The sequence below is a fragment of the Notolabrus celidotus genome, chromosome 10, assembly GCF_009762535.1.
Source record: "Notolabrus celidotus isolate fNotCel1 chromosome 10, fNotCel1.pri, whole genome shotgun sequence".
Classification (NCBI taxonomy): Eukaryota; Metazoa; Chordata; class Actinopteri; order Labriformes; family Labridae; genus Notolabrus; species Notolabrus celidotus.
This window is the reverse complement of record NC_048281.1, coordinates 19788706-19803234: the sequence shown is the minus strand read 5'-3', so window position 1 is coordinate 19803234 and position 14529 is coordinate 19788706. Positions and strand designations below refer to the sequence as shown.

The 14529-nt window shown below is 38.3% G+C and overlaps 1 protein-coding gene and 1 long non-coding RNA gene across 2 annotated transcripts in view; one reads left to right on the top strand and one right to left on the bottom strand.

The window, feature by feature from the left end:
- Positions 1-12315, bottom strand: part of ikzf2 (IKAROS family zinc finger 2) — a 32340-nt gene extending 20025 nt beyond the window's left edge. The window contains exons 1-3 of the mRNA XM_034694752.1: positions 11889-12315; positions 10607-10691; positions 9277-9323 (exon numbers count right to left, since the gene is read on the bottom strand). Of these exons, the coding sequence (XP_034550643.1) occupies positions 9277-9304 (28 nt within the window). The 5' untranslated portion in view covers positions 9305-9323; positions 10607-10691; positions 11889-12315. The remainder of the gene's footprint in view (positions 1-9276; positions 9324-10606; positions 10692-11888) is intronic.
- Positions 11447-13186, top strand: LOC117820813. Its single transcript, XR_004632846.1, has 2 exons — positions 11447-11826; positions 12098-13186. It is a non-coding gene; the product is annotated as an uncharacterized LOC117820813 (long non-coding RNA).
- Positions 13187-14529: the final 1343 nt, after the last annotated feature.

Genomic DNA, 14529 nt, shown 5'->3' with positions numbered 1-14529 from the left:
CATGTCAACTGGGACAATATGTAAGTTCTCCCCCTCTCTGATCCATAATGATTCATTTCATTCCTTATAAATTTCTTCACAAGTCCAACCTGATCGGTCACTATGGTCATCACATTGAATGCAACAGGCAACTCACTAAACAGTCTCTATATGGCTCCTTATGTCCAGCAAATGTGGATCAGATTGCATCCTCTCAGCATTCTGTACAGAGCCTAGGCTATGGATAGCCCTGTGTCCACTCAGAGGGAGAGCAAACCAATCCCTTATCCCCTTACACCCCAACCTCGTCAGGGTCACTGGAACAATACAGTGGCAACAGGCAAACACCCCTGCTGACCCAGGTGTCAGATCCCTCAGGAACCACAGTGAGCCATCATTCAGCAGGAGCACTTTTAAAGGTTAGCCTTCAGCTAATGACAACAGAAAGAGTTCATTTTGAAGACTCAAGCTCTCGACTCATGTAGCAATAACGGTAGCCGAGGAATTGTCTGTAAAAATCAAAAGGATCTGCAACATGCTATATCTGAAATCGCTACAAGGAAGGCCATGTTACAATTTGTCAGTACTGAATATGTCTGAAATGATCCCTCATACATGAAAAAGAAATCTGTGTCAGATCTCTTCTTGCTGTGACAGCTCCTCTTAGTTTGACAACCTCTTCTGTGGTATTGTTCTATTGTAGTGGCGGCCCCACTGAGTGAAGCATACTGGGAGACATTGTCCATGACACAATCCCTGGGCACGGGCTCGGGTTGCACCGGCTGGGGTTGGAGGAAATCTCAGGTAACCGACGCTGGCTATCCCTTGGCAATGCTGTCCTGGAGACAGGAGTGGCCCAGATTTGTCATGAAGGATTTTCCATTACTGTCGCAGACGCTGACAGCTGCCTAGCAGCACCAAGGCTAAGTTGTCTGGATCACAAAGTGCAGTTTGGGGCTGTCTGGTATAAAATGCTAAAATAAGCAAGTCAAAAAAATCAAAAATCAAATGTCTGCAGATGTAGAAATACATCATGAAAAGACTTGAGTCATCAAAGTACCCTGATCATTCGAGAAACACTGACCATCAAAGAAGAGGTCACACTTATATTGTGCCTATCTGATGCTGAGAAAAAAGCCTGACATGTTTTGGTCTTCAACAGTTGTAGTAGTATGCACGCACGCACGCACGCATACACACACACACAAACACACACACAAACACATGCACGCACACACACACACACACACACACACACACGTGTTTGTACTGGTTTGTGGCGTTGTTTTTTTGCTGAGTCAACCATGTTCAGTAAGATCAGGAGTTCAAACATAATTTAAATATTTTCTTAGTAATACACAAAATTGAGATAATTTAATGTGCCGGCGAATGGAAAGGAACAAATGTGTGCACATGAAACCTGGTAGGAGTAAGAAACGCTGAATTCATCAGTGACGCCACATAATCACATAGTTTCAAAAGTACAGTCATCTTCTCAGGAATCTAAAAAGGGTCAATGCAATTTCTTATCTCACAAACTCTTTAAAAGGTAGCACAAGCCAATTATAAAATGGTATTCAGGTTCAGGAACAGTATTTAATCATGATACATCTCAGTCAAACCAGGGTTGAGCTTAACCTGCCTGCTTGTGTTAGAAGAAATGAATTAAAAACACGGAAAATATCTCAGCAGCACCTTAAGGTGTGTGAGGACTTAAAGCAGATTCTTCTCCGCAGTGACGAGGCCCTTCTTTCTGGCTTGTTGGATACAGACTGTTTGGGAGCTGGTTTTTCCTGTCAAACCCTGAGCCTTCCTTAAGAGACAGATTCATATCACACAGAAACGCACATGCAGACACACATCACTGACCAAGCATACAGAGTCATATATAGACAGGAAAATAAGAGCTTTTAGTCATAGCTTTAAAAAAATATAAGATATTGTATCCAAAGCCCTTGACACATAATGCAAATTACTCAATACAGTTAGAAGTTTATACCTAACACTGCTTTACTTTGAGACAGTAAGTTACGGTAAGTTTAAGATGCTAGTTAATAAAAAATCCTGAGAGTTTTAAGGACAACTACAGGTACTAAATCATGTTGTAGATGCTGATTTGTTTCTTATTTCACATACACTACCAGTCAAAAGTTTGGACACACCATCTCATTCAATGGTTTTTATTTATTTTAATAATTTTCAACATTCTAGATTAATACTGAAGACATCAAAACTATGAAATATTATGGTTTTGCCATAATATGGATTACAACAGTAGTCCAATAGGGCTATCAACTGTGTACTAACCCTACCTCTGAACAACACAACTGATGGTCTCAAACACATTAAGAAGGCAAGTCATTCTACAAATGAACTCTTGACAAGGCTCATGTTAATTAGAAACCACTCCAGGAGACCACTTCATGAAGCAGACTGAGAGAATACCAAGAGTGTGCAAAGCTGTCATGAAGGAAAAAGGGGGCTACTTTACAGAATCTAAAATATAAAACATTCTGGTTTGTCTAACACTTTTTTGTTAATTAAATAATTCCATATATGTTCTTTCATAGTTTTGATGTCTTTGTTATTAATCTACAGTGTTTCGAATAATTGAAATAAATACAAACCCTTGAATTAGAAGGTGTTTACAAACTTTTGACTGGTAGTGTAGTTTATAATAGACTACCTTGTTTGTTTACACATACGAACCATACTTTTTTTGCAAACCTTACTGCATCTGTTGTATTCACATGTATGGTATATTCCCTTTCACCCTTTATCAGTAAGGAATAATCAATTGTTTACATGGGATTAAATGGGATCACAGAGTATGCAAGACACAAGATCATTTTGGTTTGCCATGTATGGCTACCATTAGTAGAGCTATCACCACCAGCCTTCGCATGTTGGTCAAAACGTCCACAAACCTTTGCTGGTTACACATTACTCTGGTCAAGTGGTTACATACCAGTTTAACCAGACACAGCCTACATACAACTTAATCTCCATTTTTCCAATCAAATACTGCCAAACCATGCCATGCTAAGAGATGCCATCTGATTTCTGTGCTTGTTTACATCCAGGTAGTAGAGCAATACAGTTTTTTTGGAAACAGCAATTAACCTGAGCTGCAGCCTTAGCTAGTGGCAGGGGGCTGCGCTATACTGTTAGGACACAAAATTTGAATGTCATTCAATTCTTGTGCCAACTCGTGAGGGTGACAACAACACCGTATCAACTCAACTCACACATCACAAATTATTACGGACTTTGCTAGCCGATCTGACCTCTATTTCTGACAGTTTACCTCAATTAACACGAATCAGTGTTCACAACATGACCTATTGAACCTAAAACCAAACATTAGATGCTGTATGTTTACGTAAGTTCAAGGCTGCTGCCTGCAAGTGTGACTTTTATGTTTAGCCACTTCCCTCTGTCCCAGGTAACATCACATCGGGAAATTAAATTAATTGAAGAAGAAAGTTAGAAATTCAGAAATCAAATGAGACAAATTCGAAGGCATGAGACATTATTGGACTTTTGCCATTAATATTGGAGTTCAATCTCAGTTCAAAATAGCAGTAGCTTCATGGACAACATGGGCAGCGCATTATCTTTAATTTACCTCACCTTTTTGGTCAGTTACCACAGCCCTTATCGTTCTTATTTTTATTCCACTTAACTACACTCGGCATGGGCTGCTTTATGTCTTGCTCAGTTTAAGAATACCAACACAGCATTTCTTTGGAAAAACCTCAGACCACTTCTGACAGCTGTCTGACACTTCATTAGCTTCCAGCAAGGTTGTACTGCAGCATACGTGACCAAAAACCAAAGGATGACAACATAATTATGTAACATACTGTTTAATCTTTTAGGCAAATGGTGTAAACCAGGCATGTCCAAAGTACGGCCCGGGGGCCAATCGCGGCCCAAGGTCCATTTATTTATGGCCCCAAGCTTCCATCTTAAAACGTGTTATTTATAGCAAAGAAATTAATCACATTCTGAATCATCAGCACTGGAAATTCTGCAAGGCGGCATTAAAGAAGAAACACAAGAACTCTTACAGCTGACAGGTTTTCAAATTAATGTTTTAAGATGATGTGAAAATGTTCTTGATGAACATTAAAAGTTCAGAAGACACAAAAGAGGACACAAGACAAGATCAAGATTATGAAATTGTGCAGAAAAGGCAACATTTGGTGCATTAAAAATGTTCAAAACGAATTATTTTGTTCTTAAAATGATGTCTGCTGGTCAGAAAAGTCTTAAAAACAACATGAAAAAGAAGTGCGATGAAATCCAGATTGTGATCCTGCCATAGAAAAATAATGAGACGATGTTTTTCCCACATTGCCCGACCCTCATGAAAAACATTTTCCTCCAGAAGAAGATAAAGTTTACCAATGTTTATGTGGCTGGTGGAGAACTGAGGACTACCTAGTTACTGATTTATTGAGAAAAAAAAAACGACATTAAATAAAGTTCATAATAACTTTTATGATTCCTAAGTCTCAGTAGGAACCACTGGCCCTGAGGTATTCTGACAACATCAGATGTGGCCCTTTTTGAAAAAAGTTTGGACACCACTGGTGTACACGTTCGATGTGATCAGAATTCAAGAGTGTGACGTGTAACTTTTTTGTAAAACTACCTTTATCTAAAGCTGTGAAAAGTAATAATTGAGATGAATCAGAAATCAAGCAAGCCAACACAGTATGAAATGACTTACAGGTAGTTTGCTAATGGAAGCACTGTTGGTGATATTTAAATTATCTTTGTATTATAGTTAATTTACATTCATTTCTGGCATTGGTGGGAAATGACTAGATAACTATGGAAGAACAAGAATAATCTAAAGCTTCTCTCTGATATGATATGACATTTTGTGTGTGATTTGGTTCTATATTAAAAAAATGGATCAATTGTTTGATTGATTTAATGACCAAGAGGATGACCTTACCTTACTTATACATTCTGAATTGTCTTATGTCTGATTTAATATATTGTGGGAACTTTATGGTATGTAGTGGTAAAGCACAGAGTACAGAGTGTATTCACTATTTTATACTATTTGTTTTTCTACTTAACTGTATTGTTAGAGTCAGTCAAATAAGGGAAATTCAAATTCAAGAACTCTGGGATGAGGAAGTAAACGAGGCCACTGAAAGTTAAAAAACTTGAGTGAATTACCATTGTAACTCTGAAAGCCAGAGTAAAATAATACTTAAATTAATTCATTTTATACAGAGAAGAGATAGTTTGTAGTTATTTTTGGTAGATATTTGGCATTTGGGTAAGCCACCTATACAGAGGACAGTTACATAGAATCCATTTAAAACCAAGACTGAAAACTTCGGATGAGAAATGTCACAAGTGTGACTTTTAAAATAATTACATATCTGAGAGAGTATATCAGATATATATAGAGTAATCAGCCTGAGCAAATGACAGTATGTATGATACACTGTGATGGTGTGTGATAAAGAGAAAACACGTGTTTCGTGGGAAAAGTGTGTGTGCCTGAGTATGACATCCTGCTCAATAGAGATTGGATGTGACAATGACAGCCCCAGCAGTAGTTAACAATAATAGTAAGAGAAGAGTGTTAATATTAAAAGGATAGTTGGTAAATTAAACAGAAATGATGTGTCTGAATAGCCTTCTTGAAAACAATGTTTGTTGCTGTTATCACTGTTTTGGCTTACAAATTCAGCCACACACCGCATTTGTCAGTACAATAGGGTTGTTGCTCTGGGTTTTTAAAAGTGTAAGCATCCTTTATCTTGATATATAAGTTCTAAAAAGTTAAAAGCAATTCAGAAATTGAAACCACAAATATTGATCACGCTGTCACGCTATGTCTGATATTGCTACTCTGAGTCACAAGACAATTCTGACCTATAGATTATCGCAACATCAATGTAAATGACTATACACTGTGTTCCAAATTATTATGCAAGTTGCATTGCTGTGAATACAGGCTGTATTTTTTAATAAATGCAGAATCTGCAGAAATGAGTGTGCCAAATTATTATGCAAGTTGGTGATAAGAGCATTTAACTTGTAAAAATGTAAAACTAGGCACCATTTTCAACGTTCTATTGATTGAACATATTAATATTTACCACAACTGTATTCAAACTTCAACAAGAACAACAGTTCTCTTTACATTTGTATACAAAATAAAACATTTCAAATCCAAAGTGTTTCTCAAATGTCAAATATAACCTCCTTTTCTTTTAGTGAGGGTCAGAGGTCACTGTAAACTGATTTAGTTTCTGATGACTTCTCTGCTGACTCTGTGTGCTGCACCTTGTATGTCTTTCCAAAGATGCTCTTTTGGGCTGTATTTCTTGTCATTGCTGTAAATTATCTTCTTTATTATTGACCACAAGTTCTCAGTTGGGTTGAGATCAGGTGAGCAGGCAGACCAGTTCATGAGGCGATCGTCTTTAAAGCCCTGAGATGCCATCCTGTCTAGGGAATAACGTGAGGCATGTTATGGTGCATTGTCATGCATGGACACTAGTATCTTTTTCACTTTAGCTGAATGTCTTTTCCTCCATGGAAGAAAATTTGTACCCCATCATGAACCATTTTACACCATCGTGAACCTCTTGGTCCTTTTCGGGTTCATGATGGTGTAAAAATGTCCTTCCATGGAGGAAAAGACATTCAGCTAAAGTGAAAAAGATGCTAGTGTCCATGCATGAGCACAATGCACCATCACATGCCTCACGTTATTCCCAAGACAGGATGGCATCTCAGGGCTTTAAAGAGGATCGCCTCATGAACTGGCCTGCCTGCTCACCCGATCTCAACCAGATTGAGAACTTGTGGTCAATAATAAATAAGATAATTCACAGTGATAGGAAGAAATACAGCTCAAAAGAGCATGGTTGGAAAGCCATACAAGGCACAGCACACAGTGTCAGCAGAGAAGTCATCAGAACCCTCACTGAATCAGTTTACAGTGACCTCTGACCCTCACTGAAAGAAAAGGAGGTTATATTGGACATTAGAGAAACACTTAAGATTTTAAATGTTTCAAAGACATTAACAGTTTTATTTTAAATGTAAAGAACACTGTTGTTCTTGTTGAAGTTTGAATACAGTTGTAGTATATATTATTATTTTGAATCAGTAGAACATTAAAAATGGTGCCTTGTTTTTGATTTTCTCAAGTTACATGCTCTTATCACCAATTTGCATAATAATTTGGCACACTCATTTCTGCAGATTCAGCATGTATTTAAAAATACAGCTGACGCATAATTTTAACCGCACATTTGAAGAAATATATTCACTATCTGACTTCTTAACAAATTTGAAAACGACTGTTATCAGCCACAATGACTTTTACCAAATTGTATCTCAATTTCCCCGCACCGCCATTCTGAGAACTACACAGACATTAGCTGTTTGTGGCTGTGTGAGCCTGGGGCTAAAGCCCCCAGTACAAATTCAACTCAATAAAAAAATAATAATTGTAGTAATATTACGGTTTGAGAGCTTTGGTCACATCCACAGAGTGTTCTGCACTTTGCAATAAAGGTATGTATGAGTGTATCTGGCAGCTGAGCCTTCATCTTTAGATCATTCTGTTAATTTCCTCCAGACCGATCTGCGTGTTCATGAAACGGAATCACAGTTTTGCCTCATATGACTTAAATTAAGTCGCTGGTCCAAACAACAAAGTGCCATAGTGTACACACAAGCAAAGTTGCAATTATCAGCCACCTTAAGCAACAAAGCAACACAACTTTAGACATTTAACCCCAAAATGTCATAATTGGGATTCCCCTGTAGTATTGGCAAGATACCTAGCCTCTGATGTCCCTCTTTATAACTTCCATGAAACTTATTTTGGATGGTGTTTCTCTTAAATTTCACCAGTTATAAACAGATGATTTCTTTTAACTTTTTGTCACAAGGCTATGACCAGGAAATCCGTTTTAACCTAATCGCAATGAACTGATAAAACTTTTGTTTAGTTGGTAATGAGCTTTCTATTAAGGCATGCCAAGATAAGATAAGATAAGATAAGATAAGATAAGATAAGATAAGATAAGATAATATATTCTTTATTGATCCCCATTGGTGGAAATATATTTTGTTCCAGCAGCTTACAACTCAGGACAGGGGAATACAACAATGTACCTAAATAGTTCAAAATATGATTACAATATTAATAATTAATAATAGTAATAATAATAATAATAATAATAATAATAATAATAATAATAATAATAATAATAATAGTAATGATAAATGTAAAATAAAGAAAAATAAAATGAAATATAGCAGATATGACAGATATTTACACTCTATGTACACTTCTATCTTATGTCATCATCATAGGCTACAAATTCTACTTGCTCAATAATGTATAAGAGTGTAAAAAAAATAACAAAGTAGGAAGCCACCGTTTCTGGCCGATCTGCGCATTAAAAACATCAAATTTCACACATCAAATAGGCTTTTACTTCTGGGACCAAAGAGAGTATAATATTCTGTTTTATGATGTCAAACAAAGGAGTATGATTGCATATAAACGAGGGTATTATTGTAGCAAAGCCTCGCAAACATATTTAGCAAATAATGAAACATATAGAAGCAAAGCGATTAAGATTTTAGCGTTCCTAAAATATGTGTGTTTCTGCGACCATTTTTCCGATGGCTCATGCTAACGGAACTGACTATCATTTCAGAAGCGACCCACGGATGGACAGGAACAGGAAGAGCCTCCATTTTTTCTTCCACCACCGCCCCTACTCCGCCTGCAAAGTGTTCCTCTTAGCACAAACCCCCACTGGAGACCTGAAATCCCCGCTGATGTCATAAATAACATGCTACCTGTTTATATATCTGTTCAACACAGCGAACTACAAGAGAGGATATACAAGAGACCTGCCCAGAGGAAACCAGCAAAGGGCAATGGAGGACCACAAAAGCATATCCAGTATCTGCTGCATTAAACAGGATGTGAACAGGCAAAAAACTGCGCTGGGGGGAAATCCCTTGAAATGTTAATACTGTTATGTTTGCAAAAAAAATGTTTTTGTTTTTTGGGACAGTGCTGTATCAAAAAGTTGAAAGAGACAGGACAGCCTAATCAGGCTTGTAGTATCGTCACAATCACTTCATACCACATATCCGAAATCCTCACCATCATTACCATCATCATTTGCACTGACACAGAGAAAAATGCTTACATGTACTGCACTGATTCAGTCTGAGTAAAAGTAGGGGTCAGTGTGCACTGAACATGGTGTGTTAGTCACTTACTAGCACAGTGGCCTTCAGGAGCCTCCATCTCAAGTGCTTTGGGAGTACTGGGAAGAGAAAAAGAGACAATTCAGTGACTTATAACGGTGACACAGCATTTCGTTTTTATACAGCATGCATTTGCCTTTCTTTAAATTATTCTTCACGCATTTTAAATGTTCAACATCAGATATTACATGAAGAATTCATACAACCACTTTGACACTGCACACAGGTTGTAGTTTTAAATAATAGCCATATGCAAATGTAGGACCGTTAGGCAGCTTTCTGTGCATGAATTCCTCTGTGCATATGTGCATTTCAAAGGAGACAGTGGTGTAACCTGTCTTCTTATTGGAGAAGTAGTCCGATATATTTAGCAAACCACCCTATGAACTAGTCTAAATGAGTGAACAGTGAAGTTTTAGTTTCAGGTTCTATGCACATATCTTCAGTCTAAATAAGGGTTAAAAAAATATAGCAGGCACGGCGTCTCTGTGTTCTGCATTTTACTTCTAAGAACTTGCACAATTTTCCCTTCATTGTGACAAACTTTTATTTCTATAGAAATTCCGCAACTAATTGTTAAAGCCATGGTCATTCTATTCAACACAAGCAAGACACTTAATATATAAGGGCACCTATTTATGAGGTTAAATCTGTGAAAAACTTGTATTATAAAGACCATGCAACTGAGACAATTAGTCATGTTAACAAGTGAACGGAGGCATAGAACTATACAGAGGTACACTTCTATCATGCATGCCTCTTTTTTGCATGTTCTTGAGCACTTAGGGCCAAAGCAGATATTGATGTTAACAGGAAATTTATAATGAGGTTGTAGGTAACTTATAAGTTTGAAAAATTGCTTACATAAAAAGTGGACCCTCATTATTCCACCATGTATTGACATGACAAAGTACACGCATGAATTCAAGAGTGATAACTTATAAATTAGAGACATTTAAATTACAAGTAGTCAAATCTGGCAAAAATATATTTCCTACAACTCAAAAGAGTCATTACAGAGCTTTTCTTTCAACTGTGTAACATTTACTGACTCAATGTAAAGTGCCTAAAATCTTCACTCTGTTTATTTGTCTATAGGTTTGCCTCAACCCCTACTGCAACATAATGTAGTAGGATTAAGACATGTCATTTAAGATGGGGAATTTTTTTGTTGAACTCTCTCTGAAGCTTCAGTCACTTTGTACATTTGGAATTCCTTTTGTATCACACTTTGGTGGTTCATGAGAAAAGCCTTGGTAGCTACAGATTTAAAGTGAAACATAAAAACAAATCAAGAAAGTGTTATGTAAAAAAAAAAGAAGAAAATGAATCATATCGTTACCTTCAAGCGTCTTCCCTGTGCAAAAATTGGGTTGGTGATTTCAGTCAAGGACTGAGGTAGGGGGTGCTAAGCTGTCTCCACCTCCCTTGAAGGAAACAACAAAGACAAAATTACATAGACTGTTTTATCAAGTAATATCTAACAAAGAAAAACACAACCTATATGAGATAGCATTTTGAAGTCCAATAACAGGAACATGGGATCAATTTAAGAAAGTTCTGAAAAGCAGAGAAAAGTTTGGCGCATCTATTGAATCCTACAGGTGACTGCTGCTGCGTCAAAGCCTCCTCTGCGCGCGTCCTGTCGAGTTTTCCTCTCTCAAACACTACACCGAAACCGTCTAAACCGTCCCGAGATGTACTTGCCTCAAACTTGCGACATTTCTTCAAAAGTCTCCCAACTTTCAGAGGCGAACACGACGCACTTTTACAGTAAGGAAACCGAGAGGGGGGAAGACTCAACAAGTTGGTAATGGAAAGAGAGAGAGAGGGATGGATCAAACTGGATCCACCGGTTCCTAAGGAATTAGCCATGGTGACTGGGAGCAGCCAAGCTGTTTTCAACAAACCAAGAGACTGGAAATCCGTGGGCAGGAAATGTTGAAAAGCTACTGAGGAGATGAGACTCGAGGTTTGAAGGGCAGAGTCTCGCGCGCTTTAATCGTAGCTTGAAATGGGAATATTGGAGTGTACCGTTAAACTGCTGTATGTGACCACCCTACTTCCAGGACAATAAGACAAGAACAATGAAAATGTAATTCTTATTTCCCCTTCCTGAATTTACTTTTAACAGCTACTCATGTAAATGCCTTTAAATAGTCGAATTAAAAATAGTGTCACAAGCAAAACCGGAGGTAGAACTATTTTTAACTGGCATCAATAAGGACAGAGTGAATCTACCTGTCAGACAACAGCCCATCTCTGGAAATAACCATCACCTGCTAAACCGGGATGCCTGTTTTCATAGTGACATCGCGCTGTGCCTCTCGTGTTAAGTGATTTCTGCTGGCTGTGTGCGCCATGGAGCTGACTGACAGCTTCAATTCAACAGGTTATTCGATCACCGCAGTCTACAGCAGAGCCCGTCTGGCTCTCCATTCACCAGACAGACGCTCCTTGTCTGCCTTTGCCGCAGACATGCGCCTCCAGCAGCTCTGAAGCGTCTCTATTCTATTTCTGTCGAATAATATTGACTGGTTACACTAAAGCAGCGACAGAATGGTCAGTAAATCCAGGAAACCGATTCATGCACGTGTGTTTCTCTCGCTCTCTTTTTTCATTACCTTAAAAACGTAGGACTTTATGTAATCCCATGAACTTGCACATTGATCCAGACTGAACGTCTCGGCATGGAGCAGACTTCATTCTAGTCCGACATGCGCCATGCAGCGCCGACAGAAAGCTAGTTTGGTTCCGCAGCAGCTTCAGCAGCAAAAAGCAACAGTTGTTAAATCCACCGCTGTACTGACTTCCTCCTCCATCTCCTCCACAGCACGGCACAGCACAGCACAGCAGAGCAGCCCGCCCGAGTTGCTATTCTGGGAAGTTGGTCTGACGGAAACCGATCACAGAGTGTGGACCCGGTCTGCCTCGTCTCTGCTCGGCGATCGATTAGGTTACAAGGGGGCCTCTTATTCCCAAAGCTGCAGACAGGCTGAATCCCCGTGGAGACAAGAGCATGACTGTCAGAAAGTGTCTATAGGGAATACAGTGGAGGCTACTCAAGGACAAATACAGTGAATATTCCTTTTTTGTACATATGCTGAAGCTAACACGTGATTAGATGTATTTCGCAGAAATGAGACACATCTGTAACAGTAATTATGACGAACTTTATGCAAATGTTATCATCTCGTCATATCAGAATGTGAACAACATAGACGTTTATGAAAACAGTTTCTTTTTTTTTTTAATTCAAGGATTATAAACGATATGTGTAATGAGAAATACAATAGTAAACAATAGTGGACAATTTATGTTGTGACAGCAAAGTTTGAAAACTATTTCTTGTTGCTTAGACACAGATACATTTGCAAAAAGTTAAAATTAGCAGTTATCATGGGCCCCTCTGATAGATGTGTTGGACTAGAATAAAGATTATGATGCTCATCATAGTATAATCGAAGATAGTGTTAAAAGAAGCTGCAGGTGTTATTGTAGTGGTCATAAAAGATGACTCCAAGGCACTGGTGTAATGCTAGCACAAGGTAAACAGGATAGTTCACCTATAAAAGCTGAGTTAAGAAACAGAAAATGAGCAACTGATGTAAAACTGTGCGAATAAACATGATTATGTCAGCAATTCTGAATAGCTTTTTATAATTTAAGACGTCAAGTAAGTTTTGGCAGATAACAGTGCGAGCGGTTTGAGTGTGGATCTGTGAATAATTCATGTAAACCACTGGTTCTTACACTGCATGTCCAATTGAGCGAAGAGGCTCAACTAGATTTGATTGTGACTTAGAGGAATCAGAAGCCTCATGTGGCTTAAAGACAGTACGCCTGAAGCACAAGTTGAAGCATAGGTGCACATACTGGGCCAATAAACTTGTCTGGATTCTAATAAACACTACTCTCTGAACCTCAGAGGACACCCCCCGTGAGGAGCTTGGCTGAGTTTAACTCTTTGATTAACAGAATGGGATTTATTGCAACAGGGAACAAGGGCATCTACTCTCTTTTCATCAAGCACGACCACAGAGGAAAATCTTGTGTAACTGTTTGTATGGACTCAGTCTGAGTTTGGGCATGGTAGTCAGTTCTTAGGTTGTGATTTAGGCTCTTGTTATGGAGCCTATACTGACTGTGGATATTGGCTTTACTTACTCATTTAGTGTCACACAGAGCCCATGTTTGAAAATTGTAATCACAGCCTCTCTTTATTTGGATCGTATCTGAACCCAATGGGTTAAGAGGTGTTGCAGTAATAACTGGGATGCACCAATGTACATTTGAACATCAGTGTGAGACAATTTTTATCCCGTTGAATATTTGCCCTGTTGACAGACATGGTAAATAATGTGCCATGCACCCATGTCAGTGGCCATTGTTCACCCGTTGTGCTGAATCAATTTAATGCTGGCAAGCTTACGCACTTCAGGATGCCTTTTGTTGGTCAGACAAAATCCCCTGTTGGACAAAGTAATTTGTTTTCATGGTCAGATGGGAAAGAAAACGTAGACAGCGTGGGAGTATCACAATGTTTCTGCGAAAGATCATCCACATACAGTTTGTAAGATAAGTTCCAGTGACATTTCAAGAGGAGGAACAACCAGCAACAATTTAAATATATGAAATGCCACAGCTTATTTGAAGAACAGACACAAAGAGTGCATAGAGGTGAGGCAAAAAGGTTGGAAACAGAATCAGTTATTAGCTAAATCGTCTTTTCAAACATTAGTGTCAGCTCTGGTTTTCACAATCGGTGCATCTCTAGTAATACACCTTATTTTCAATACAGATAGAGTTTGCATGTTTGATCATAAACCACTCTTCTGAATCCTTAAAATGAGAATATCTCTTGTCAAGTATATGTTACATGGACTATACATTATCTAGAGTACAGTATATTCTTGATGGTCGACAAGCCATTCAAAGATAAAAAAGGCACAGGTTTCTACCACTTGACACCATAAAGGAAACAATGTCAACACAGAGCTCAAGTATAGGTCATAAACGATCAGTGGTATATAACAGGGTTATACAGTTGAGGTCTTTGTTTTCTGTTTTTGTTTTCATTTATTTCACCATGTAGTTATTTCAAGAGCCGTTCTCACCAGCTATTCCAATAAGTATAACAAGGGAAAAAAGCATTGTAGCTTGTGTAGAAGGTACAAACTGTTTTCCCTTATCAAGAGTGTGAAGTAGTAGCATCACTCAGCCAGACTGTATCTTATGAGCTCAGTTCTCACTATGAGATTTATG